Genomic DNA, 24,350 nt, shown 5'->3' with positions numbered 1-24,350 from the left:
CCTACTTTCCTTCTTTCTCTCTCTCTCCCCCTCCTTCCCTCCCTTAGTTCTGAGTACGAAATATGATTTTCAAGTCTCCTCTGGGACTGCAGAAAGGTTTTGTCGTATAATCTTATTCCCCCCAAAAAAACATTTTCACAATAATAATTACATTGTTCATAAATTAACCTCCCACCGCCACCTCCACAGTGTTTCTGCTCAAACCTTTTCCACTGTATTATATCTTTATCCATTACAAAATGTTTCCCGTGTATCTGAAGAAGTGTGCATGCACACGAAAGCTCATACCAAGAACTAACTTAGTTGGTCTTTAAGGTGCTACAGGAAGGAATTTTTTTATTTTGACTATGGCAGACCAACACGGCTACCTATCTGTAAAATGTTTCCCTATTAGTTATTTTATCATTTTTCTTCCACTGCTTCTATCTCAAATCTTGCCTGCGATGTCATTTGACTCTAATTTTTTTAAAAATAGTTCACGACAGGCCTCCATTCTTCTATAGAGAGTTCATCATTTTGATCTCTTAATTCTGCTGTCATTTCTGCATAGTCATTTCTGTTACTTTCAAAATCTACTCCTCCCATGTTGGAGCCTGCTCTTTCAGATGGAGTATAAGCTTATTTTAATATACCTTTCTTCTTCTTCTTCTTCTTTTTAAAATAATTTTTATTTGGTTTTACAAATTTGTTCATATTCATGCATAGTAAAAAAATAAAATAAAAAATTCACAAGATTCTTCCAAATCTCAAGACTTCCCTTCCCCTCCGTGGGTTCTTTGAATAACTTTTAAACTGCATATTATAAGCCCATCCAATTTACTGTCCTCCATTGTATCAGAAATCTATGTATCATTGCAAGAACTGTTTAAAACCTGCTAAAGCGTTCGAGTGTTTACAGTGGTCTTTCAAATAATATAAATTTGTCCTAATCTTTATTGAAGTTTTGATCCTCCTGGTTTCTGATTTTCCTAGTTAATCTTGCCATCTCTGCATAGTCCAGTAGTTTCATCTGCCAGTCCACCCTGGAAGGTACTTGGTACTTTCATTCTTTGTATAGGGCACCTTTGCATGAGCTAATACGTTTTTATCCCTCTGGAGCTGTGCTGTATCTTTGAACTTTTGTCCTTTTAGGCTGTGGTGCTTTATGGTTTACATTTTTTATTCCTTGTTTTCTTTTGGTTTGTTAGCTTATACTGTACTTTTCTTTGTAACAAATCAATACACATATTTATATATAAGAGAAGAAGTTGTAGCCCCTTTCCTCTGATCATAGGCACCGACTCCATGGGGCTTGAGGGGGCCAAAAATTCGTTTGGGGGGGCTCCGCCCCCCCAATAATCTCCGGCGCCCCTCCAGCAGAGCGCCATCGCCGCCCCTCCCCCAGCCCAAAATGCACAGGGTCGGGCTGCCTGCATGCCTCCTGCCCTCCCTCCCGAGCAAAAGCTCCACCCAATTTCCTTTGGAGCTGATTAATAGGCGCAGCACGCTCTCCCCTATTCGCTCACAAGGAGGCGGCGCCACTTTATTTGCATATTCATGAGCTTATTTATTATTCATGAGCTTTCCCGGGCCCCCCCAATATTTTTTATAAGTCCGCGTCCCTGCCTCTGATCCACCTGCTGCTAGAGGTGAGGCTGGGCAGAATGAAGTGTGGTGTAGTGGTTAAGAGCGGTAGACTCATAATCTGGTGAACCGGGTTCGCTACCCCGCTCCTCCACATGCAGCCAGTGTGGTGTAGTGGTTAAGAGCGGTAGACTCGTAATCTGGGGAACCGGGTTCACATCTCCGCTCCTCCACCTGCAGCTGCTGGGTGACCTTGGGCCAGTCACACTTCTCTGAAGTCTCTCAGCCCCACTCACCTCACAGAGTGTTTGTTGTGGGGGAGGAAGGGAAAGGAGAATGTTAGCTGCTTCGGGTAGTGATAAAGCGGGATATCAAATCCAAACTCTTCTCTTCTTCTTCCTGGTTGCGGCCCTGGGAGGCTCACCTAGAAGGCACGCCATCTGATCACCTCTCAAGACCCAAGAGAGATGACCTCCTGATTTCTCCAGGCCTTCACAGAGCATAGGAAGTGGCCTTATGCCAGGTGCAAATCCAGGAGCATAGTGGGGGCAGTGGGGCCGTGGCCCCAGACACACAATTTTGAGGGGACGTGAACCAGGTTCCCCCATGCAGGGATGCCTGTCCCACCCTGCCTGCTGCCAGTGGTCTCTGGGCCCCAGAACCTCACCTGGCCTCACCACTGTGTCCCCGGCACCATTGCTGAACGGCTGTCCAACCAACTCTCTCTCTCTCCTTGCTTGGAGGGTGAGTGGGTGTGAATGGATGGAGGTGGGTGGGCAATGGCTGACCTGCAGTGTGACTTGGCCTGGCACACCTCTCCATGCCACAGGGGTCAGGGAGGATTTGCCGATCAAAGGCCACAGGGGTCAGCCAGGCTCTCCCCTGTGAATGCAGGCAGTGTAGGACAGCCCCACTTGGCTCCAGTAGCAGGGGTGTAGGAAGGGGGCGGTGGGGGCAGTCTGACCCAGGTGTTATCGCAGGGGGGGTGACACCTCCCTGGGTGGATCGCCAGGCTGCCCCCTTGGGCACTGATTGCCACCAGTGGGCGCCGATTGCCATGCCGATTGCCCCCCTAGGCGGCTCAACCTGCCCCCTAGGTGAATGGCATGTGCACCGCTCTGGGTGCCCGAGTAGCTAGCTCCACCACTGTCCAGTAGTGGAAGATGGGCTGGTACAGAGGGCTCTGTTCACCCTCCGCGCCTCTCCCCTGTCCAGCATGTGAGCCTCGGGTGTTGGCAAACACCACTACTCAAATCTTTGCCCACCCAGCTCAGTATTTTTGTCTTCTGTCTTGTAGTGACCTTTCTGGGATCTCAGGCAGAGAAGAGATCCCTTACCCACCTGTTAGAGAACTGCCATCAGTGCTGGAGGGAGAGAGCAAAAGCCAGAGGGATTCCAGAGAGCATCCAGGGATCGGGAGAAGCAGCCCATCTTCTGGGGAAGAGAATCAGCGTAGCACAAGTGGAGAAGGGGGGCAGATGGGGGAAGCAGCGAGGCGGTTCTTGCCGGGGACCAGCGGGGAGAGTAGGGGTCCTCCGTTGCCCACGCCCTCCTTGCGCATAAGGCTTCCGCGCAGAGAGAGTAGGAGGAGACTAGGCGTCAAAGAGCTTCTTTGCTGGAAGAAGTTTAAGAAACGCCCACTGACGGATTCTGCTAGTGATTGAGTCAGCCACGGGTAAGTGGCTGTCCGGACAGAAAAGGTTCACTTAGGCAACCCAGCCGGGGAGATAAGCACCGGCTTACGCACGAGGAACCCCTAGAACCATTACACCACCGATATGCTGCTCTTCCCTGAGTGCCTTTCAACCAGAAATGCTTCTTGGGAAGGAACTTTGTCCATCTGCATGCAGAACAGGTGCTCTGCTGCTTGGCTCCCATTTTGTCCTATTTTGACCTCCCTCCTCTAGTGATTGGTTCATATTAATGAGATATTCTTTGAACCAAAGCATTTTCAGGCACACCCAAAAAACCAGCTGCTGTCTGGATTGCAATGAAATGCCCCGGGTTCTGAAGTCAAGGTATTTGCTCCTGGCTATGCCAACCTCGGGATGCAGGCGGCGCTGTGGGTTAAACCACAGAGCCTAGGACTTGCCGATCAGAAGGTCGGCAGTTCGAATCCCCGTGACGGGGTGAGCTCCCGTTGCTCGGTCCCTGCTCCTGCCCACCTAGCAGTTCGAAAGCATGTCAAAGTGCAAGTAGATAAATAGGTACCACTCCAGCAGGAAGGTAAACGGCGTTTCCATGTGCTGCTCTGGTTCGCCAGAAGCGGCTTAGTCACACTGGCCACATGACCCGGAAGCTGTATGCCGGCTCCCTTGGCCAGTAAAGTGAGATGAGCGCCGCAACCCCAGAGTCGGCCATGACTGGACCTAATGGTCAGGGGTCCTTTTACCTTTACCTATGCCAACCTCATGAATGTTCAGCTCCACTTTCCCCTCCCTTCAATCTTTTAATCTGGTGTTCCATCCTGCATTGATCCACAGTGGTGTTTTGTATACACTTTGGGCTTTGGCCAGTGGATAAAAGACCTCCTTGCCTTTCCTAAACAAGGCAACAACATGCAACATGATCTCTGGCCTTGATGAAAATCAGATGAAGTCTGGATATAATGAGGGCTGATCTTCTCCCCACCCCATATTACTGTCCTCTAGTCAGCTATTAATTTTTCATAGGAAATCAATCTGGTTGAGATTATGTTCAGGAACATTTCCTAACATTCTCATATTAAAAGGTAACATGAATCAAACATTTACAGCATCTATTAGTTAGGACAAAGAACAAACACACTGAGCTGGTAATAAGGTAGCAATGAATTCCTGATAGGTAGCATTCAGACACTCATTAGCCAATGGGGTCTGGTCTCTGCCACTTTTGCCCTCATCTTATGAGCAGCAGCCATGACCTGCACCTCTCTCTTGGTTCTTGAGGTTGCTGTTGCAGCAGCCAGCCAACCTGCCTACTTTTCTCGGGTGCACAGAAAGCTCACACACGGCCTGAATTATGGCAGCCCCCTGCAGTGGCTGGAGCTGGGCCACCGCTGCAGGAAGCATTCCAAAGCATTGTTGCCAAATGGCTGGGATGTAAAATTAAAAGCAAGCTGTGAAACATGATGTTGCATCAATGTAATTATTTCCACAACGCCCAAGAACACTGTGGACAACTGCCAGTTGTGACTTGGCCACTGCCAGGCCTGATGGATTCTGAGCACCAGGGAAGGACTGCCTTTGGAACGGATCACTGTGCTTTTCATATATTATGCATTGCATTGGTCAGAGATCAGGGCCCGAATTCAACTAAATGACCTCACCAGTGGAAGCCCATAGAAGGACCTCTGATAGCACAATGAGGTTTCCCACCCTCTCCCACTTCTGCCCCATCTAAATTGGGTCTGAGGGGGCTTAGAAGAAACCCCAGAACAGTATGTTAGGGGAGGAGAGGGGAGGATAAATGTTTGTGCTGGAGCAATCTCCTTAGCACTCCACTGAATGCCCTCAAAATATACTGTTATAGGTGAGGGGAAACCTCCCTAAACCTAGAAATTAATAAATGGTAGGATTTTGATTATTTGGGATGTGAAGGGAGAAATACAAGCTGCAGAGGAATTCTTGAGCTTGCCTATGCAAAGCGACCTGGCCAAACTAGGACCATTAAGAAACAATACAGGGCCACTGAAAGCCATTGGCAATGCAAGAGAACTGTCCTTTTCCCCTTTCCCTGAGGTATGAACAGAGACAGAGGGTTGGAAGGCTGCCAGGTTAACTGGGTCTGGGGTGACAGGAAAAGAGAGTTTTTTAGCAAGATGTTCTGGGAAGAGGAAGGAAGGAGGAGGACTGGGATCCATCTTGGGCAGGCTGGCTGCAGGCTGGCTGGGAGAGATGCCCTAGACTCCAGGGCTGCACTGTTGCGGGGCACAAGCCTCTCTCAAAATGACAATGCTGTAAGAATTGGACTTCCTCCATGAGGACTAAAGGTGTAAATAGGTGAATAAACCATAATTCTTAAAGCAGCAACAGTCTCTGCAGTGTCTCAATTCTCCAAAGGAACACAGACCTTGGGTGAGCATCTGGTACCCCCAGGAATCTTGCAGAGAGTAGGGGTTGCACACAGCCCCACAATTACAACTGATATTCAGAAGAACAGGTTGCACAGTTACTCAAAGTTTTAAAAACAGCAGATTCTGAAACAGGGTGGTTGCTATGAAGATAGAGGAAATGTGAATGCACCATCGCTGACCTTTATAAATAACAAAGTCTTATGGCACCTTAAAAACCTAACAAATTTATTTCTGCATATTAGACTAATACAGATACCTTGATAAAAAAAACATGCAAAATCAGGTGTTGGTTCTGAAACTGCATTTCTCACAAGAGATCTCCAAGGCTTCCAATGACACTGATGTTCTCCTTGAAATTCTGTTTTTATTTTTGTGCCTTTTGGGGGGCAAACATAATGATCCAAAACAGCTCACACTGAAAACCTTTTTGTGTGTGGTAAACTCAGATAAACACTTTTGCATTGTCATATGGTTCAAACATCTTAGCGCTGTCTCACCATTGCCTTTTTAAAGGGGGGGGAGGGGGGTGCCTAAATAATGAAAGTTGAAAGTAAATGTGGAGAGAAAAAGCACATGTTTTCCTCAGCAGAAACAGGAAGTCTGCCCTGGTTATTTAGGGTAAATGTAGTAATGGGGAGAGGGAGAGGGAATGGAGGCATGGAAGGATCAGAAGGTGCCGTGAAATATGGTTAATGCAAAGCCCAAGAAATAGGCAGCCACACCGAAACACAGCGTGGATTTCCACTTTTGCTACAATTCTCCATCTTCTGCCTTCCTTAGGAGGGTGTGACCGACCTCTAACACAGTTTGCAAGAACACACCTTGAACAGCCAAGGATGCGACTTCTTCTCATCTGCAAAACAAAAATGCCACATTTTTAAAAAATCTACTGATCCATTTTGCATGTTTTTAAAAGGTTCCTACGCACACACAGGCACACAGAGCCACTTGACTTCAGAACAACACATTTTCATAACCTTTAACAAACATCTGCAGAAATTAAGCCTTGAATAAATTTTACAGTGTTGTGGCCCAAAATAACACACACACACACACACACACACACACACACACACACACACACACCCTCCATTCCACAGACTGGTATCTGTGCAACTTCTCACCTCTCATATACCTAGAAAATGGAGGGGCAAGGAAAGTCCAGCTTAAGAAGTGTTTGTGTGTGAATATTTCCCCCTCACTCTAGAGATCAAGACCTGAAATTAGGTCACCTGCTGAGGCAAAAAGCCATGCAACAGTGAATGGAGTGGTACGTGGCAAAAGGGTGGGACAATGGTTAATAGACTCCTCAACTTTTTAATTGCTTTACTGTAGCCTATGGGATCTGATGGGTCAGGATCACAGATAAATCCTGGATTAATTTATTGCTTGACCAAATTGATTTCAAAGCCCAACAGATGGGTGGCAGACACATTATCTGGATTATCAGAAATTCCACAGAAAAGCTAGATAATACCAATAGATCAAATTATCATTTGACTTTATGTGGACGGCATACATTATTTACCAAAATCTGGCTATTGTTTCAAATGCATTGTTCAAGCTTGGTTGGATGCTGTGCAAAATCCCTGGGTGTGACAAACTGAAATGCCGGCTCGATACATTCCTTATGCATTCCTCAAATTATTCAAATGTCATATGAATTGTCTGCTTGGCTGATAGGCTTACAACAAGGGAAAGGTAGTGAAGACATTTTCATTATTATTTTCAAAGCAAGCTATGGGTAAGGCTGGCCATAAACATTAAAAAAAGCATTGATATATAATAACAGAGAAGTGCCTCCTGTTGAATCAGACCAAAGGTCCATCATCGTCCAGAGAGCAGTCAGATACTACTAGAGGGACCTTGGATAGCTCAACTGGTGGAGCAAGAGACTCTTAATCTCATGGCTCTGGGTTTGAGCCCCACATTGGGAAAAATATTCCTACATTTCAGGGAACTGGACTAGATGATCCTCATGGTCCCTTCCAACGCTGCAATTCTAGGATTTTAAGCAACAGATGAAGAAGGCAAGAGCTCTCTTTTCCACTGCCTGGTCATAGTGTCTCCTGCAAATGGAGGTGATCCATACCCACTGTGTCTAAAATTCTGTTGTTCACAGTGGCCACTCAGATGCTTCCCACTGAAGCTTACATGCAAGGCCTGAAGGTGATGATGACTAACCCCTGATTTTCGACCTGCCCCTGGCACTTGGGTTTATACTGCCTCTGACCATGGAAATTCTATTTGCATGGAATTAACTTCCATGAGTTTATACTGAATACCCCTCCATCTCTGCTCTTGCGCCAGTTCATTTGGTTCAAAGGCTACAGCTGGCCTTGCAAGGTCCAAGCTGTCATGCCAATTCTCCTTGGCAGGAACTCCTTCTCCTGCCATTCCTAAAATGTGTCATGCCTGCTTTTTGTTTGCAAGACATGCCCCTTTCTTCCCATTAACACCCTTTTGTTTGTTGACCAACATTTCCAAAGCAAGGTCCTTTGTGGGTCTCCATCTTCCCTGACCAGCCTGCCAACTCATTAAAGATAACATGGAGGGAGGGCTCCTCTGTGTCCCATAGAGGAGTTCTGGACACCTTGGACCACGGTTGTCTTCCACTGGCTAGTGGAGACCTTTTTGTTCCAGAAGGCTGTTGCCTTCCTAGGCAGATGATGCTTTATCTGAAGATCATGTTCTTTTCTGCCTTTGCTGTGTTTTGCTGATACTGCTGTCTTGCCTTTGATATTATGATTTCAGTTATTGCAAGTCATCATAAATCACACATATACATTAGAAGGGTAGCGTATAAAGCATTATATAAATAAATGAGGCATGTTTTCTTCCAGTTTTGCATAAGGACCAAACAACCCTTGAGGCTTGACAACCATATGTCAGGAGTGCTCTGACGGTGTTTCCTGCTTGGCAGGGGGTTGGACTCGATGGCCCTTGTGGTCTCTTCCAACTCTATGATTCTATGATTCTATGAACCCTTGGGACCTTGCTGCTGCCTGCATAGGACCTATTCTTTGGGGGGGGGGTTGTTCTGCTTTGCAAGCAGCTGATCTGAGCGTCACACCCAGTTCTAGAGGGGGGCCATCCCGTTCCACCACCTGAGGTGAAATGGGAAGGTGCCACGTGCACCACCAAAACCTCACCAGCATCACACGGTGGTGGAGGAGGCTTCCAATGAGATCTCATGGAACTCTTGTGAGATCTTGCGGAAGACTTGAGATAGCGCCACAAGATTTTGGTGGAAGCTGTTGATGCCTTGCAATTCTGGCAGCGGCAGCTGGAAAGGGATGGGCGCCTCCCCCCCCCCCCGGGGATTCCACCACGCAGGATGGCTGCTTCAGTCTGTCCCAAACTGATGCCCCTAAGGGATGAAGCCCACAAGCAGGGCCTGAATGGAACACAGCCTGCTCCTCACTTACAATTCCTTGCCACTGGAACCCAGCGTTCAGCCCAGACACTGAGGTCCAGCTCCAAGGGCCTTCTGGTGGTTCCCTCACTGTGAGAAGTGAGGTTACAGGGAACCAGGCAGAGGGCCTTCTCAGTAGTGGCACCTGAGCTGTGGAATGTCCTCCCATCAGATGTCAAGGAAATAAACAACTATCCAACTTTTAGAAGACATCTGAAGACAGCCCTGTTTAGGGAAGTTTTTAATGTTTGAGGTTTTATTCTGTTTTTAATGTTCTGTTGAAAGCTGCCCACAGTAGCTGGGGAAACCCAGCCATATGGGCAAGGTAGAAATAAATAAATAAATAAATAAATAAATAAATAAATAAATAAATAAATATAATAATAATAATTACTACTATTACTATGCGGGGACGCGGGTGGCGCTGTGGGCTAAAGCCTCAGCGCCTAGGGCTTGCCGATCGAAAGGTCGGCGGTTCGAATCCCCGCAGCGGGGTGCGCTCCCGCTGCTCGGTCCCAGCGCCTGCCCACCTAGCAGTTCGAAAGCACCCCCGGGGGCAAGTAGATAAATTGTTGTTGTTGTTTAGTCGTTTAGTCGTGTCCGACTCTTCGTGACCCCATGGACCAGAGCACGCCAGGCACTTCTGTCCTCCACTGCCTCCCGCAGTTTGATCAAACTCATGCTAGTAGCTTCAAGAACACCATCCAACCATCTCATTCTCTGTCGTCCCCTTCTCCTTGTGCCCTCCATCTTTCCCAACATCAGGGTCTTTTCCAGGGAGTCCTCTCTTCTCATGAGGTGGCCAAAGTATTGGAGCCTCAGCTTCACGATCTGTCCTTCCAGTGAGCACTCAGGGCTGATTTCCTTCAGAATGGAGAGGTTTGATCTTCTTGCAGTCCATGGGACTCTCAAGAGTCTCCTCCAGCACCATAATTCAAAAGCATCAATTCTTCGGCGATCAGCCTTCTTTATGGTCCAGCTCTCACTTCCATACATCACTACTGGGAAAACCATGGCTTTTACTATACGGACCTTTGTTGGCAAGGTGATGTCTCTGCTTTTTAAGATGTTGTCTAGGTTTGCCATCGCCTTTCTCCCAAGGAGCAGGCGTCTTTTAATTTCGTGACTGCTGTCACCATCTGCACTGATCATGGAGCCCAAGAAAGTAAAATCTCTCACTGCCTAGATAAATAGGTACCGCTTACCAGCGGGAAGGTAAACGGCGTTCCGTGTGCGGCTCTGGCTCGCCAGAGCAGCGTTGTCACGCTGGCCACGTGACCCGGAAGTGTCTTCGGACAGCGCTGGCCCCCGGCCAATAGATGTGAGATGGGCGCACAAACCCCAGAGTCTGTCAAGACTGGCCCGTTCGGGCAGGGGTACCTTTACCTTTACCTTTACTATTACTATTACTATTACAATGGTACCTCGGGTTACAGACGCTTCAGGTTACAGACTCCGCTAACCCAGAAATTTTACCTCAGGTTAAGAACTTTGCTTCAGGATGAGAACAGAAATTGGGCAGCAGCGGGAGGCCCCATTAGCTAAAGTGCTGCTTTAGGTTAAGAAGAAGAAGAGTTTGGATTTGATATCTCAGCTTTCACTCCCTTTAAGGAGTCTCAAAGCGGCTAACATTCTCCTTTCCCTTCCTCCCCCACAACAAACACTCTGTGAGGTGAGTGAGGCTGAGAGACTTCAGAGAAGTGTGACTGGCCCAAGGTCACCCAGCAGCTGCAGGTGGAGGAGCAGAGACACAAACCCGGTTCCCCAGATTACGAGACTCTTAACCACCACACCACACCGGCTCTCAGAACAGATTTCAGGTTTCAGGTTAAGAACGGACCTCCAGAACAAATTAAGTTCTTAACCGGAGGTACCACTGTATTATTATTGGCAGTGGAGGGAAGGCACTGGCATCACAGCCACCTGTTGGAGGCTAAGGGTGGACATGCCCTTTCCTGCCCAATGCAAACAGGTGGGCAGTATCTCAAATGCCCCTGGGTGGCAACGCCTTCAGGCACTGCCTAGCAGGGTGTGAATCAGGGCCCTGGAAGCCCCAGCAACATGCCACCTTGATGCTTACTCTACTGGCAGCAAGTCAGGGGACAGCAACTCAAAGCAAGTGAGGTGGCCCAGTTTATGGCGCCCCTCCCTGTCATTGCCCTGTCAGGTGAAGACGCCAGCTGTTTAGGTGCTCAGCCTGAAAGGATGCTTGGGGAAGGAGTGGCTGCTTTGGGGTGGCCCCAAAGCTTTGCTTTTGAGGGCAAAGAGATTTTGGCATCAGGGCTGGCCTTAAATGGACTGAAGCAGCCACCTCCAGTGGTGGAATCCTGCGGGGACACTGCCCTGCCCGCCCCTGCCACATCCAGAGAAGCAAAGAGAAGTGGCGGTGGTGGCTTCAGCCGAGATCTAATCCTGGCTGCCCCTTCTCCTCACTTCTCCCATGGCACAGCAGCACACCCAGAAGCTGCAGCCACACCACCCTGGAAGCAAATCAGTCTCTTAAGCTTAAGCTAAGAAAGAGTATTCTCTATAAGATTGAATATAAATATACGTGTCAAGACTTTGACCACTGAAGAATCCTGGAAAACTATCTTGGGAGGGTGCTACCTGCAGGCCCCAGTTAAAGGGCCCCATGGGGGGCGAACAGCAGCCTTTTGATTACTTGGACTGCCAGGGCAAAACAGGTGCAAAACACCGGCACCCTGTCATCTACAACTTCATTGTCTACAACTTTATCAACATCTTTCTACAATTCTACTAGCATCTCTCGGTGTTGTGAATATCACCGAACTTACCTTTCGTTGGTATCTTCATGAACTTATCTAAAAGGCTGAGTGAAGCATTTGAAAAATCTATTGAAACCAGACATCATTTTAGGCTGGGTAGTTCGCAAGTCTTTGTGGCTTTGTTTAATGTTTCATATTTTTCTCAGAAGGTTGATAAAGTATGTATAATTATTGTTCTGTGTGTATTAATTGCCACTGTGTTGCATGAGTGGCACTCCGCCACGCTGGAAAGCATGGCTTTGGCACAGGGGTCAGAGGGGGCTTGGCAACTTCCCGTTTCACCTCCGGCGGTGAAGCAAGATGGGCAGCCCCTGTTGGGCACACTTCCCATCTTCCCGGGACTGCTGGGCTTTCGCTTGCCCAAAGATTAAGAGACAGGCGTCAAGAAGGACCTGGGCTCCTCTCTCCAGACCTCTCTTTTCAAACGAGGGCTCCTGTCAGAAGTGTCTCAATTTCTTATCACATAATTCCATCCCTACAAGCGGCAATAAATAATTCATGTCCCCGGGTCTTTGTTGCGGGTCCCCAAACTGCCCGGCAAGGGGAGGTTGACAGCTGTGTCAGGGCAAGCGCTGAAGATCTGGCGTGACAAGGCGACTAACAAGTCGTCATCCCTCCCCCCCCCGCCCAGTCAACGGGGGAAAGTCGACAATCGCACAAAGTGTGAAAACAAAACCCTGAAATGAAATGAAGCTGTCCCTTTCTCTCTCCCTCTAGATGCTGGCTATGAGCTGATTTCCAGCCCCATAACCTCTGGTCACATTAGAGGACTCCCAGCCGCCCTCTCTATTCTTCACTCTCGCCTGTCCATTTACGCCTGTCCACGGATCAATATGAGCAATTCTTGGAGAAATACGACGTCGCCATGGCAACCAAGCTACAAATTCTCAGTGGGAAGCAACGAGCCCCGTAGAAAAGTCTCTGGAGGTTTCCTGACCGGGGAGGAGGAGGAGGAAAGTTCTTTAAAATGCAGGAATGGACAGAGGCCAAGGCTGGGGAAATTCATGACTCCTTGCAAAGTCAATGATTGCAAAGAGAGCAAGCCAGGCAGAGCTCTCAGATGCAGCAGAGAGGCTGCACCAGTAAACATATTCTCTGGCGCACCTCTGCCTGTGGGCTAAATCTCCCTTAACTCCTCTGCTGCTGGCCTGACTCCTCTTGGATTTCAAGCTGCACATCTCTGAGAGAGGAGGGAATGGGCTCCATTTCATGGGAGCTAATGGCAGAAAGAATCAAAAGCCAGAATATACATTTCCTTCAAAGGGAAACAGATCATGGAGAGTATTTGCAACTGCAGGCTGTTCATTGTTACAACCAAACGAGGCCACGGGATATGCTCTTTTTGTTACTCAAATTGCTGACTTTTATTGTTTTTGAGCCAGTCTCAGAAGAAGCTCCTGCCCTTCTTTAACTTAGGTGCTGGTGCTAACCTTTAAAGTCCTAAACCGCTTCGGTTCTGTATACCTGATGGAGCGTCTCCACCCCCATCATCCAGCCCAGACACTGAGGTCCAGCACTGAGGGCCTTCTGGCAGTTCCCTCCCTGCGAGAAATGAGGTTACAGGGAACCAGGCAGAGGGCCTTCTCGGTAGTGGTGCCCGCCCTGTGGAACGCCCTCCCAGCAGATGTCAAGGCAATAAACAACTATTTTACTTTTAAAAGACAGCTGTTTAGGGAAGTTTTTAATGTCTGACACTGTACAGAGGCACCTCGGATTACAGATGCTTCAGGTTACATACGCTTCAGGTTACAGACTCTGCTAACCCAGAAATATTACCTCGGGTTAAGAACTTTGCTTCAGGATGAGAATAGAAATCGTGCAGCGGCAGCAGGAGGCCCCATTAGCTAAAGTGGTGCTTCAGGTTAAGAACAGTTTCAGGTTAAGAACAGACCTCCAGAACGAATTAAGTTCTTAACCCGAGGTACCACTTTATTGTTTTTAATATTTGGTTGGAAGCCACCCAGAGTGGCTGGGGAAACCCAGCCAGATGGGCGGGGTATAAATAATAAATTATTATTATTATTTATTATTATTATTATTATTATGGTGGCACGAGAAGAGTTGTTCCTCCTGCATTCCTGGGCAGCGCTAGAAACAAAGCCCAGCTCAGAGCAGGTAAATGGTGGCAGGCTCTTTTTCACCTCTCTCCTGGAGAATCCTGTGCTCTGAAATCCAATCGTGTAGCCCACAGCCTGAGGTGGGGTCTGAGATGACTTCAGGGACCTGACATGGATTTCAGGCTGCTGCACCCTTTCACTGAAAATTAAATCTCAGCAGTGCTCCTTGGGGAAGGATCAGGCCGCTCAGCAGCTGCCCTCTCAGCAGCACACATGCGTGGCTAGATTTGGGGAGCTTTTAACTAAGCTGACAGAACTCAGCTTATGGTTCACGGATTGGCACACAAAGATGTAGGAGAAGAAAATATATTGGTGGCAGCAGGGCGGCGGGGGGGGGGGAATGGATGGACAAGGCTGCTTAGCCCTTTCGTGAATGAGAGACAGCACTCTGCAAATTCTCAGGAATACAGCCCTGGCTAACTAGGTCAAAGGAGGGACATGTCATAATTTCAGTACTTTGTGCACAAATATATATCGGTCCACGGGATGCTACAGGAGATTTCCCCCTCTATTAAAATATTAGGGAAATACTATTAGGAAAAAGATCGCATTGGGAAGAGAAGCGCAAACAGCAGAAATAAATAGGAAGCTAAAATAATTACGAGCAGCTGTTGGAAAATTTAGCTTTATATATTAAAAAAACAAATATATAACCTTAGATTTGAAAGCTAAAGTGTTTGATATGCGCATTTTATCTGTGATGGAGCGGAGAACTGGACCATGACACAGAGAAACGTGAACAGGTTAAGAACGGCACAGCATGCCGTAGAACAGGCCAGCGAAGAAAGATCATTAAAAGATAGAAAAGATCATAAATGGATATGACAAAGATCAAAAGTTGCAGATGGAGTGGGAAGTTAAAATGGACATATGCAGGACATGTGACAAGAGATGAAACAATGGGGAGAACTTGGCATCTATCCAAAGATGGATGTGAGAAGAGAGAGGAGGAGAAATACAGTAGTTGCTGATCTGGAGAAAAAGGGAAATGCAACAATAGTGCTTCCCATTAAATTTTCTCAAGAGCAGCATGATTGATAGTTGAACAGCTCCCTGGTCCTTTTTTTCTGGGGAAAAAGAGATCACTATCTGGTCCATCCAGCTTCTCATCTTAAGTCTCTCACTAATTCTTATGGCAAACTTCTTCTATCAGCTTTGCCCTGCCTGGACCTGGATGAAAGGGGCTCCAGATTCTCCAGAGACAATTGGCTAGATGCAGGCACTGCCCCAAAGGAAAGCACATTGCCTTGACCTCTCTGTCTTGCCTGCTTTCTCACACAGCTGCACCAGGCAAGCACCTGGGATTCTCTCACCTGGATTTTCTGACTCTTCCAAGACCTGCCTCTCAGCCGTGTCTTTTCCTTCTTGGAGGTCTGCAGGTGTTGTGCAGTTGTCACAACTGGTGGCAGCTGAAAGAAAAAAGAGAAGAACAGCAACACTCTAGCAAATATCTAACTTTCTTCCAGCTGCTCTTTCTATGCCAAGGTCACACTTTCTTAGTTTGGATACTAAGCTCTCCCAATCCCAAATGTCTTAAGATTTAACAAAATAAATGGGAATATATGTCAAACCAGAAATGAAACAAGTGAGAAACCCTTCCTCTTCCTTCTCTTTCCCTGTATCTGCACCCAGCACAACTGTTTTCCCCAGTCACTGATACGCTCTAAGAACTGAGCCAGCTTTTAGGAATAAGAACTTCTGGGACAATGGAGAAAGAAGCACCACAGTGCAGTGGCGTAGCGTGGGGGGTGCAGGGGGGCCCGGCCGCACCGGGCACAACATCTGGGGGTTAGGGTTAGGGGGCACAAATCCATGGGTTAGGGGCGCAAATCCACGGGTTAGGTGGCACAAATTACTTGCCTTGCCCCGGGTGCTGACAACCCACGCTACGCCACTGCCACAGTGGAGGAGGTGCCCAACAATTTGCAGGGAAATTCATGGGGGAACCTGGGAGAATGCAACATTTATAGCCTCTAGTGCATATATACCAACACATACTGTACAGGAAACAAACAAGATGAGAAAGAAATCCTAACATCTACATCTCTATACAGTGATACCTTGGTTCTCAAACTTAATCCATTCTAGAAGTCCGTTCCAAACCAAAGCTTTCCAAAACCAAGGCACGCTTTCCCGTAGAAAGTATTGCAAAATTGATTAATCTGTTCCAGACTTTTAAAAACAACCCCAAAAACAGCAATTTAACATGAATTTTACTATCTAACAAGATCTAAAATGAAAGCAATAAACAATGTACTGCAGTCACACAATCAATCAATAGGTGAATTGGGTTCCACACAGTTCCACACACACACAAAGAGCCACAAAAATGCACAATAAATAGCAAAAACAGACAGACCTCAGCGTAACACTCAAAATGGAGCATGTTTGACTTTTGAAAAAAGTTCGCAAACTGGAACACTTACTTCCGGGTTTGCAGTGTTTGAGTTCCAAGTTGTTTGAGAATCAAGGTGTTTGAGAACCAAGGTAAAAAAGGTAAAGGGACCCCTGACCATTAGGTCCAGTCATGGACGACTCTGGGGTTGCAGCGCTCATCTCGCTTTATTGGCCAAGGGAGCTGGCATACAGCTTCCGGGTCATGTGGCCAGCATGACTAAGCCGCTTCTGGCAAACCAGAGCAGTGCACGGAAACGCCGTTTACCTTCCCGCCGGAGCAGTACCTATTTATCTACTTGCACTTTGACGTGCTTTCGAACTGCTAGGTTGGCAGGAGCAGGGACCAAGCAATGAGAGCTCACCCCATTGCGGGGATTCGAACCGCCGACCTTCGGATCAGCAAGTCCTAGGCTCTGTGGTTTAACCCACAGCGCCACCTGTGTCCCTGAAGAACCAAGGTACCACTGTATAAACTTTTTGCTGGCCTGTTGTCACACTGTGATAATAGTCTGAGCTGCCAAGAGGAGCAAGAGGCACATCGACTAAGCTGAGTCTTGGAAGACTGTCCTTCCAGGAATCCACCTCAGAGCCTAAATAGGTCACTTCAGGAGAAGGAGGTGAGGAGGGGGAGGGTAAATCTGATTGTTTTGCTGCTCTTAGCAGATCATAATTCTATTCAGGCTGCAACACAGCTAAGCACACCTTTTGAAAGTCAGGAGCATTTGGTAAACAGGCAAATCTATCTTGGACTAGTGAAAGCATTCAGAAGCTTCTGGGAACAAAGTGAATAAATATAATTGTAAATTAGCAAGCACGGCTTATCACTTGTAGCTATAACTTAATTTAAGTTGTGTTACAAGCTCAGCAAGACTTCTGAGCAGCTTCAAATCTAATTCGTCAAAACCATTTTCCCACCAAAGCTTGCAAGAAAACCATTAATGAAGTCTAGAGTGATTGTGTTCGTTTTGACTTCTCTGTGAGAGAGCAGAATGCAAATATTCCCAGGTGAAACCTGCTCAAAGTTGCTCCACATCTCCAGAGGAACTCAATAGCTGCATTGTGTCATTTGAAAGATGCTGAAAGCCTCATGCAGTAGCCCAGATCAAAGGAGGGCTGGGAAATCACAGCTGGAAGTGACCTGTAAGGCTTTTTTGGTCAGTGGCTCAATCCTGGTACTGGGGTACTTGGTAATCTGGTGGTGTAGTTTTTAAAAGGTAGGGAGGTTACTGAAATGTAGAGTTGGGGTCTGATGTGTAGTAAGCTCTTGCTGTTATACTGATTAAATGTCAGCGTCTTCATTACAATTTTTGGAGAGCAGATTAAAGAATTAATTCCAGAGGCCCTGAAATTAGGACTCTGAAGTGAGTAGAGCACCATATGGCAGTGGGGAATATCTCTTAGAGACACCAACATAGATGGGGTCAGCCAGGAGACTAGTGTCAACAGTTAGCAAGGGCAGAGCAGGAAACACCAATAGGCACTCTGTATAATTTCCAGAGAGCAAGATGACCTTTCTTCCTCCTTATGGATACAAAGACCATATCTGACAGCTGCACATGGCCTGAACGAAGTCAGAGAGATAGAAGAGGAGAAGGGGAGCATGTTAACCCCTTATTAGACACCCACTGCAGTTAGGAAGTGACACATGGCTCCAAAAAGGCTGAATTCAAGCCTTGGTTACCTATGTCTATAACATGGGATTAATGTGACACCAAAACATCACATGTATGTTCTATATAAAGCAAGTATGACAAAGTCATCAGCACCCCTACCGCCTGAGAACTCATGTCACCAGGAGGCAGTTCCATGAAGCCAGACCCCTGACCGCCCTTCAGCACTGCCATCCACAGATGCCAGGGGCCTAAGCTCCAAAGCCATATCATGCCACATCCTCACTCATGTTGGTGCAGTCAAAATCCCCCAAAGCAGCCTTTCTCAACCTGTGGATCCCCAGATATTGTTGAACTACAACTCCCATCACCCCTAGCTAGCAAGGCCAGAGCTCAGGGATGATGGGAGTTGTGGTCCAACAACATCTGGGGACTCACAGGTTGAGAACCGCTGCCCTAAAGCAATCAGGTCCCTTTTAAGGGCAATAGAGACCATACAGGGGCCATAAGCCAAAACCCTCCTTTGGGCTCAGTTTAGCTAGAGCTCTCCATGGTGCTGATAAGTACTTCCCTGCTCTGTGTGTTTGAGACCTGGCATTCCACTATGATCTGACTACACATTTTGGAGTACAAGACACCTGTCCACTGACTTGCTTTTCTGGCCTTTTGACTCTGGCTCTGCTCATTAGACCCTGGATGGATTTGGCTTCTCTGGAACCAGGGCCCAGCTGTGCCCCTCCCCCCCCCAACCCCTCTAGCAAGATCTTCTGCCTGAAACAGGACACTGGAGTCCAAGTTTGATCTCTAAATGAAATTTAAATGATAGCAGTAAATGGTTAAAGGAATGACTCACAGGATCCCGAAATCAATAAGCAAAGGAAGTTCCAGCTGATGCTTTGCTGGCACCGTGTCATCCCAGGCCAATGGCATTGCCTGGGCAATGGAGACTTTACTGCAAAATGGAGGAAGATCCATGCCAATTATGCCTGAAGCTCAACCCAGATTTATGTAACACATTAAATTTTGAGCCCATTTGATTGGGAGAGGCTGAGGGACCCCTTAGGTCTTATTCAATTCTTAAGGAGGGGTCTTATATATTTACCCGTGCTCAGGGTATGCCATCCAGTGATCCCTCTTCCCAGAGCAACCCTGCAGGTAAGGTAAGATAACTGGCCAACCAACTCAAGACCACACTGGGAGCTCTCCCCAGTTCAATTCTGATCCTCCAGCCACAACACCGCACAGCTGATCCAGTTGCAACTGATGACCCTACGCTGGGTGGGGTGGCAGTTTCCTCCTAGATTTCAAGAGAAGACGACTTGTTCATTAGGGAAGCACAGATTTTCTGACAGCCATTGTACTCCTAAGAGGAAGCACCTGCTCCTCTCATTAAGGGTGGTTAGTTGGACTCTGGCACCCACAAAAGGCAAAGGGGGCAAGAAACAGCTCTCCTAATTTAGGCTTTGTAATGAATTCGAAACTGGAATTGTTTTGTTTTAAATATATGTTGCCTACTGTATATCTAACTTTGAGGTGTTCTATAGGAAGTGATTCATGCATGAAAATAAACAGAGCAACTCACTTTTTTGGCCTGCAAATGTGGGGAAAGTGAAGCACAATTAATAGATACGTTTAGCACAAGCTGCTAAAAAACTGGGATGATGAAGGGGCCTCGGTGTGAGCCTTCTTCGCATGCTCACGTTATCTGTCTGCTGCCCTAAGCTCTGCAAACTGTTGGGATCATCTCCTCAGATTAGAGGCTCTAGCTCCAAGATGTTTCAGCAGCTCCCAATCCAATTAAACAGAAGTTAAATATACAGAAGGGTCTATTGAGCCCAATCATCTCCAATTTTTTTTAAGACTGAAAAACCATGTAATTGTAGGTTATACAACAACTTAATCTGACTTAAAACCTAATATCAACCTCCTGCTTTATAAGTGCACTTGGTTAAGCTGGCTTGTGATACTGGTGTGCTCAGTTTGGGGGTCGTCATTATCCTTTATTAAGTTACTTGTAATCCTAAAAGCCTGTGACTGGGTCTAGATTTTTGTTTTTTTTTTATAAAATTTTTATTAGTTTTACAAAAGTTTTTATAACAAACAAACATAAAAGAAAAACAGACAAACAAAGAAATATAATTTCAAAATATCCTTTCATAAACTTCTTTCCTCGGACTTCCCCATACCTCCCCTTTCTGCATCCTCATGTCCAAATTTTATAGCAACTTATAAATGTTTTTTCCCATCCTGGTTCCTCATAGTCCTTTCTTGATCTATTCTTATATTACTGCAACCCTTTCTTTCTGTAAAATCTCGACAATCTAAACTTCATCAAGTTTATAATAGTTCTTAAGATAGATCTTAAATTTCTTCCAGTCTTCTTCCGCAGCCTCCTTTCCCTGGTCACGAATTCTGCTCGTCATTTCCGCCAATGTCATATAGTCAATCACTTTCATCTGCCATTCCTCCAAGGTGGGTAGATCTTGTGTCTTCCAATACTTTGCAATCAGTATTCTTGCTGCTGTTGTTGCATACATGAAAAAAGTTCTATCCTTTTTTGGCACCAATTGGCCGACAATGCCCAGGAGAAAGGCCTCTGGTTTCTTAAGGAAGGTATATTTAAATACCTTTTTCATTTCATTATATATCATCTCCCAGAAAGCCTTAATCTTCGGGCATGTCCACCAAAGGTGATAAAAAGTACCTTCAGTTTCCTTACATTTCCAACATTTGTTATCAGGCAAATGGTAAATTTTTGCTAGCTTAACTGGGGTCATGTACCACCTATAGACCATTTTCATCACATTTTCCTTTAAGGCACTACATGCCGTAAATTTAATACCGGTGTTCCACAACCTTTCCCAGTCAGCAGACATAATATTATGACCAATGTCCTGTGCCCACTTAATCATAGCTGATTTAACTGTTTCATCTTGTGTATTCCATTTCAACAGCAAGTTATACATTCTTGACAAATTCTTAGTATTGGGTTCTAACAATTCTGTCTCAAGTTTTGATTTTTCCACCTGGAAGCCAATTTTCCTGTCTTGTTTGAAAACCTCCATTATTTGATAATAGTGGAGCCAATCTTGTACTTTGGGTTTTAGTTTTTCATGGCTCTTTAATTTCAGTTTCTCTCCATCCTGTTCTAAGATCTCACAATACTTTGGCCATCCGACCTCCATATTAACTTTCTTGTGGGCCTTAGCCTCTAAGGGTGACAACCATCTAGGGGTTTTGTTTTCCAACAGATCTTTATATCTCATCCAAACATTAAACAATGCTTTCCTTACAATATGATTTTTAAAGGCACTATGCACTTTGATTTTGTCATACCATAGATATGCATGCCAGCCAAATGCATTATTGAAACCTTCTAAGTCCAAGATATCTGTATTCTCGAGGAGCATCCACTCTTTCAGCCAGCAGAATGCTGCTGCTTCATAATACAATTTTAAGTCCGGCAGGGCAAATCCCCCTCTTTCTTTTGCATCTGTTAATATTTTATATTTTATTCTGGGCTTTTTGCCCTGCCAGACAAATTTCGCAATGTCTTTCTGCCACCTCTTGAAACAGTCCATCTTGTCAATAATCTGCAAAGTTTGAAATAAAAATAACATTCTAGGCAATACATTCATCTTAATCACTGCAATTCGGCCTAACATTGACAATCTCAAATTTGACCATATTTCTAGATCTTTTTTAATTTCTGACCAACATTTTTCATAATTGTCCTTATACAAATTCAAGTTTTTAGATGTTAAATTAACCCCTAGGTATTTCACCTTCTTAACCACCGTCAGACCTGTCTCTTCTTGAAACTTATTCTTTTCCATATCTGTTAGGTTTTTCCCTAAGACTTTAGTTTTTTGTTTATTCAATTTAAATCCAGCTACCTGTCCAAATTGTTGGATTATTTCCAACACTCTTTTTGTACTAGTGTTTGGCTCCTGCAAGGTCAATACAAGGTCATCTGCGAATGCTCTTAACTTATAGTGTTTGGTTCCGACCATTACACCTTTGACTTGCTGGTCATCTCTAATCATGTTCAGCAACACCTCCAGGACCGAAATAAAAAGCAATGGGGAAATTGGGCACCCCTGTCGTGTTCCTTTTTCTATCTTAAGTTCCTCAGTTATTACATTGTTTACAATCAGCTTAGCTTTTTGTTCGGAATATATTGCACCCATACCATTCTCAAATCCTTGTCCTACCCCCATCCCATGAAGATTCTTTTTCATAAAACTCCACGAAATATTGTCAAAGGCTTTCTCCGCATCCACAAATATCAAAACTGCTTTAGTATTTATGTTCACCTCTAACTTTTCCAAAATATCTATTATGTTCCTAACATTGTCTGAGAGGTGTCTTTTTGGGAGAAAGCCTGCTTGGTCTCTGTGAATCTTCTCCATCAATACTCTTTTAAATCTTTTTGCTAAAATGTCTGCAAAAATTTTGTAATCCACATTCAATAACGAAATTGGGCGGTAGTTCTTCAGTTGAGTCTTTTCAGTCTCTGTCTTTGGTATGAGTGAAATGTATGCTTCTTTCCACGATTCGGGTGCCTTTTTTCCCTCTAAGATCTCGTTACACACCTCCTTTAACGGTTGTATCAACCATTCCTTTAAAGATTTGTAATATCTGGAAGTCAGTCCGTCTGGCCCTGGAGATTTGCCCAATTGCATGTCCTGAATGGCCCCCTCTATCTCTTGTTCTGTTATTCTCTGGTTTAGATCCACCTTGCTATGATGAGAGATCTTTTGTAATCCATATTTATTAAGGAATTTATCTATGTCCTCTTCATTTTGTAATCCTTGGGAATAAAGTTTTTTAAAATAACTCACAAAACAATTTCTTATCTCGTTGGGTTTAGATATATTTTTTCCATCCACTTCTAGGCTTGTGACTGTATTTAATTTCTGTCTTTTCTTAAGTTGCCATGCCAGAAGTTTACCACATTTGTCTGCCGACTCAAATGTCTTTTGCTTCATTTGCTTTATTTTCCATTCTATCTCTTGGTTCATCAATTCCATATATTGCGTTTGATACAATTTAATCTCTCTCAAAATCTCCTGGGACTTTGGTTTTGATCTTAATTTTTTCTCTCCTTCTTTTATCTTTTCCAAAAAATTTTCCTTTTTCTCAATCTGTTTTCTCTTCTTTATTGAATTTTGTTGAATCAAAAATCCTCGCATCACAGCTTTACTTGCGTCCCAGATCACTCTTTTCTCCACATCGCCCTTTAGATTAATTTCAAAATAGTCCTTTAGAGTTTTTTGGGCCTTCATGTGGATCTCTCTATCTCGAAACAGGGTGTCATTCATTCTCCATCTAAACTGACCAGTTGTTGTAAATTTCATTTCCATCTTCACGGCGTTATGGTCGGAACAGGTTTTTGGGCAGATTTCTACCTTCTTAATCTTCGGAGCCATTCCACTAGTAACCCATATTTGGTCGATTCTGGTCCAGGTCATCTTTGCATGGGAGAAAAAGGTTCCCTCTCTTTCAAGAGGGTTCCTTGTTCTCCAAATGTCTATTAAGTCCATATTGTCAGTCATTTCGAAAAAAGTCTTGGGGAGTCTCCCTTCTTTAGTAAGTGTCAATCTTTGTGTCTTATCCATATTTGTAGAAACTACACCATTCATATCTCCCATGATTATCATATTGTATTCCAAATAATCCGTCAAAGTTTCATGAAGTTTTTTGAAGAATTCTGCTTTACCTTCATTTGGTGCATAGATCCCAATTATCAAAAATTTTTCTCCTTGTACCTGGATCTCCACCGCCAAATATCTTCCTTGTTCATCTTTGAACATCATTTTTGGGGCCCACTTCTCTTTTACATAAATCACAACTCCTCTTTTTTTCACTTTGTCCGACGAAATAAATTCTTGTCCCAATTTTTTATTCATAAGCAGTCTCCTATGTGCTCTGGTTATATGGGTTTCCTGTAAACAAATCAAGTCCAGTTGTTCTCTATACAAAATATGGAATACTTGTCGTCTCTTCAAAGGACTGTTCATCCCATTACAATTCCAGCTAAGGAATTGCAGGGCCATCTTGTTATTTTTCTGGTATTCCTCCAACAGCTCCCAGTTGTTGTTCCTCCTCTGTTGGTGGTGGAAGGTTCTGTCCAAACGAAAGATTCAGGATGTCTATTGCACTCTTTTGCTCAGCAATTGGGTCTACAGTTCCTTTCTGTAGATCTTCTTGATTTCTTTGCAGGAACCTGTCTTTATCCTGTACCGTCTTTATTTTCACCTTCTTCCCCCTATAGTCAAAAGACAGTCCCTGTGGAAATTCCCACCTGAAGAGAATGGTGTTCTTCTTCAACAAGTAAACCAAGTCTTTATAAAAAGCTCTCAAGTCCAAAATGTGTTTAGGAATGTCTTTGAAGATCTGTATCGG

General features: G+C 45.3%; 1 protein-coding gene across 1 annotated transcript in view; it reads right to left on the bottom strand.

The window, feature by feature from the left end:
- Positions 1-5,975: 5,975 nt before the first annotated feature.
- WDR72 (WD repeat domain 72) overlaps positions 5,976-24,350 on the bottom strand; it is an 84,860-nt gene continuing 66,485 nt past the window's right edge. The window contains exons 19-20 of the mRNA XM_082198934.1: positions 15,249-15,344; positions 5,976-6,470 (exon numbers count right to left, since the gene is read on the bottom strand). Of these exons, the coding sequence (XP_082055060.1) occupies positions 6,415-6,470; positions 15,249-15,344 (152 nt within the window). The 3' untranslated portion in view covers positions 5,976-6,414. The remainder of the gene's footprint in view (positions 6,471-15,248; positions 15,345-24,350) is intronic.

The sequence above is a fragment of the Podarcis vaucheri genome (genome assembly GCF_965113315.1).
Source record: "Podarcis vaucheri genome assembly, chromosome: 14".
Lineage (NCBI taxonomy): Eukaryota > Metazoa > Chordata > Lepidosauria > Squamata > Lacertidae > Podarcis > Podarcis vaucheri.
This window is presented reverse-complemented; position numbering and strand designations above follow the sequence as displayed.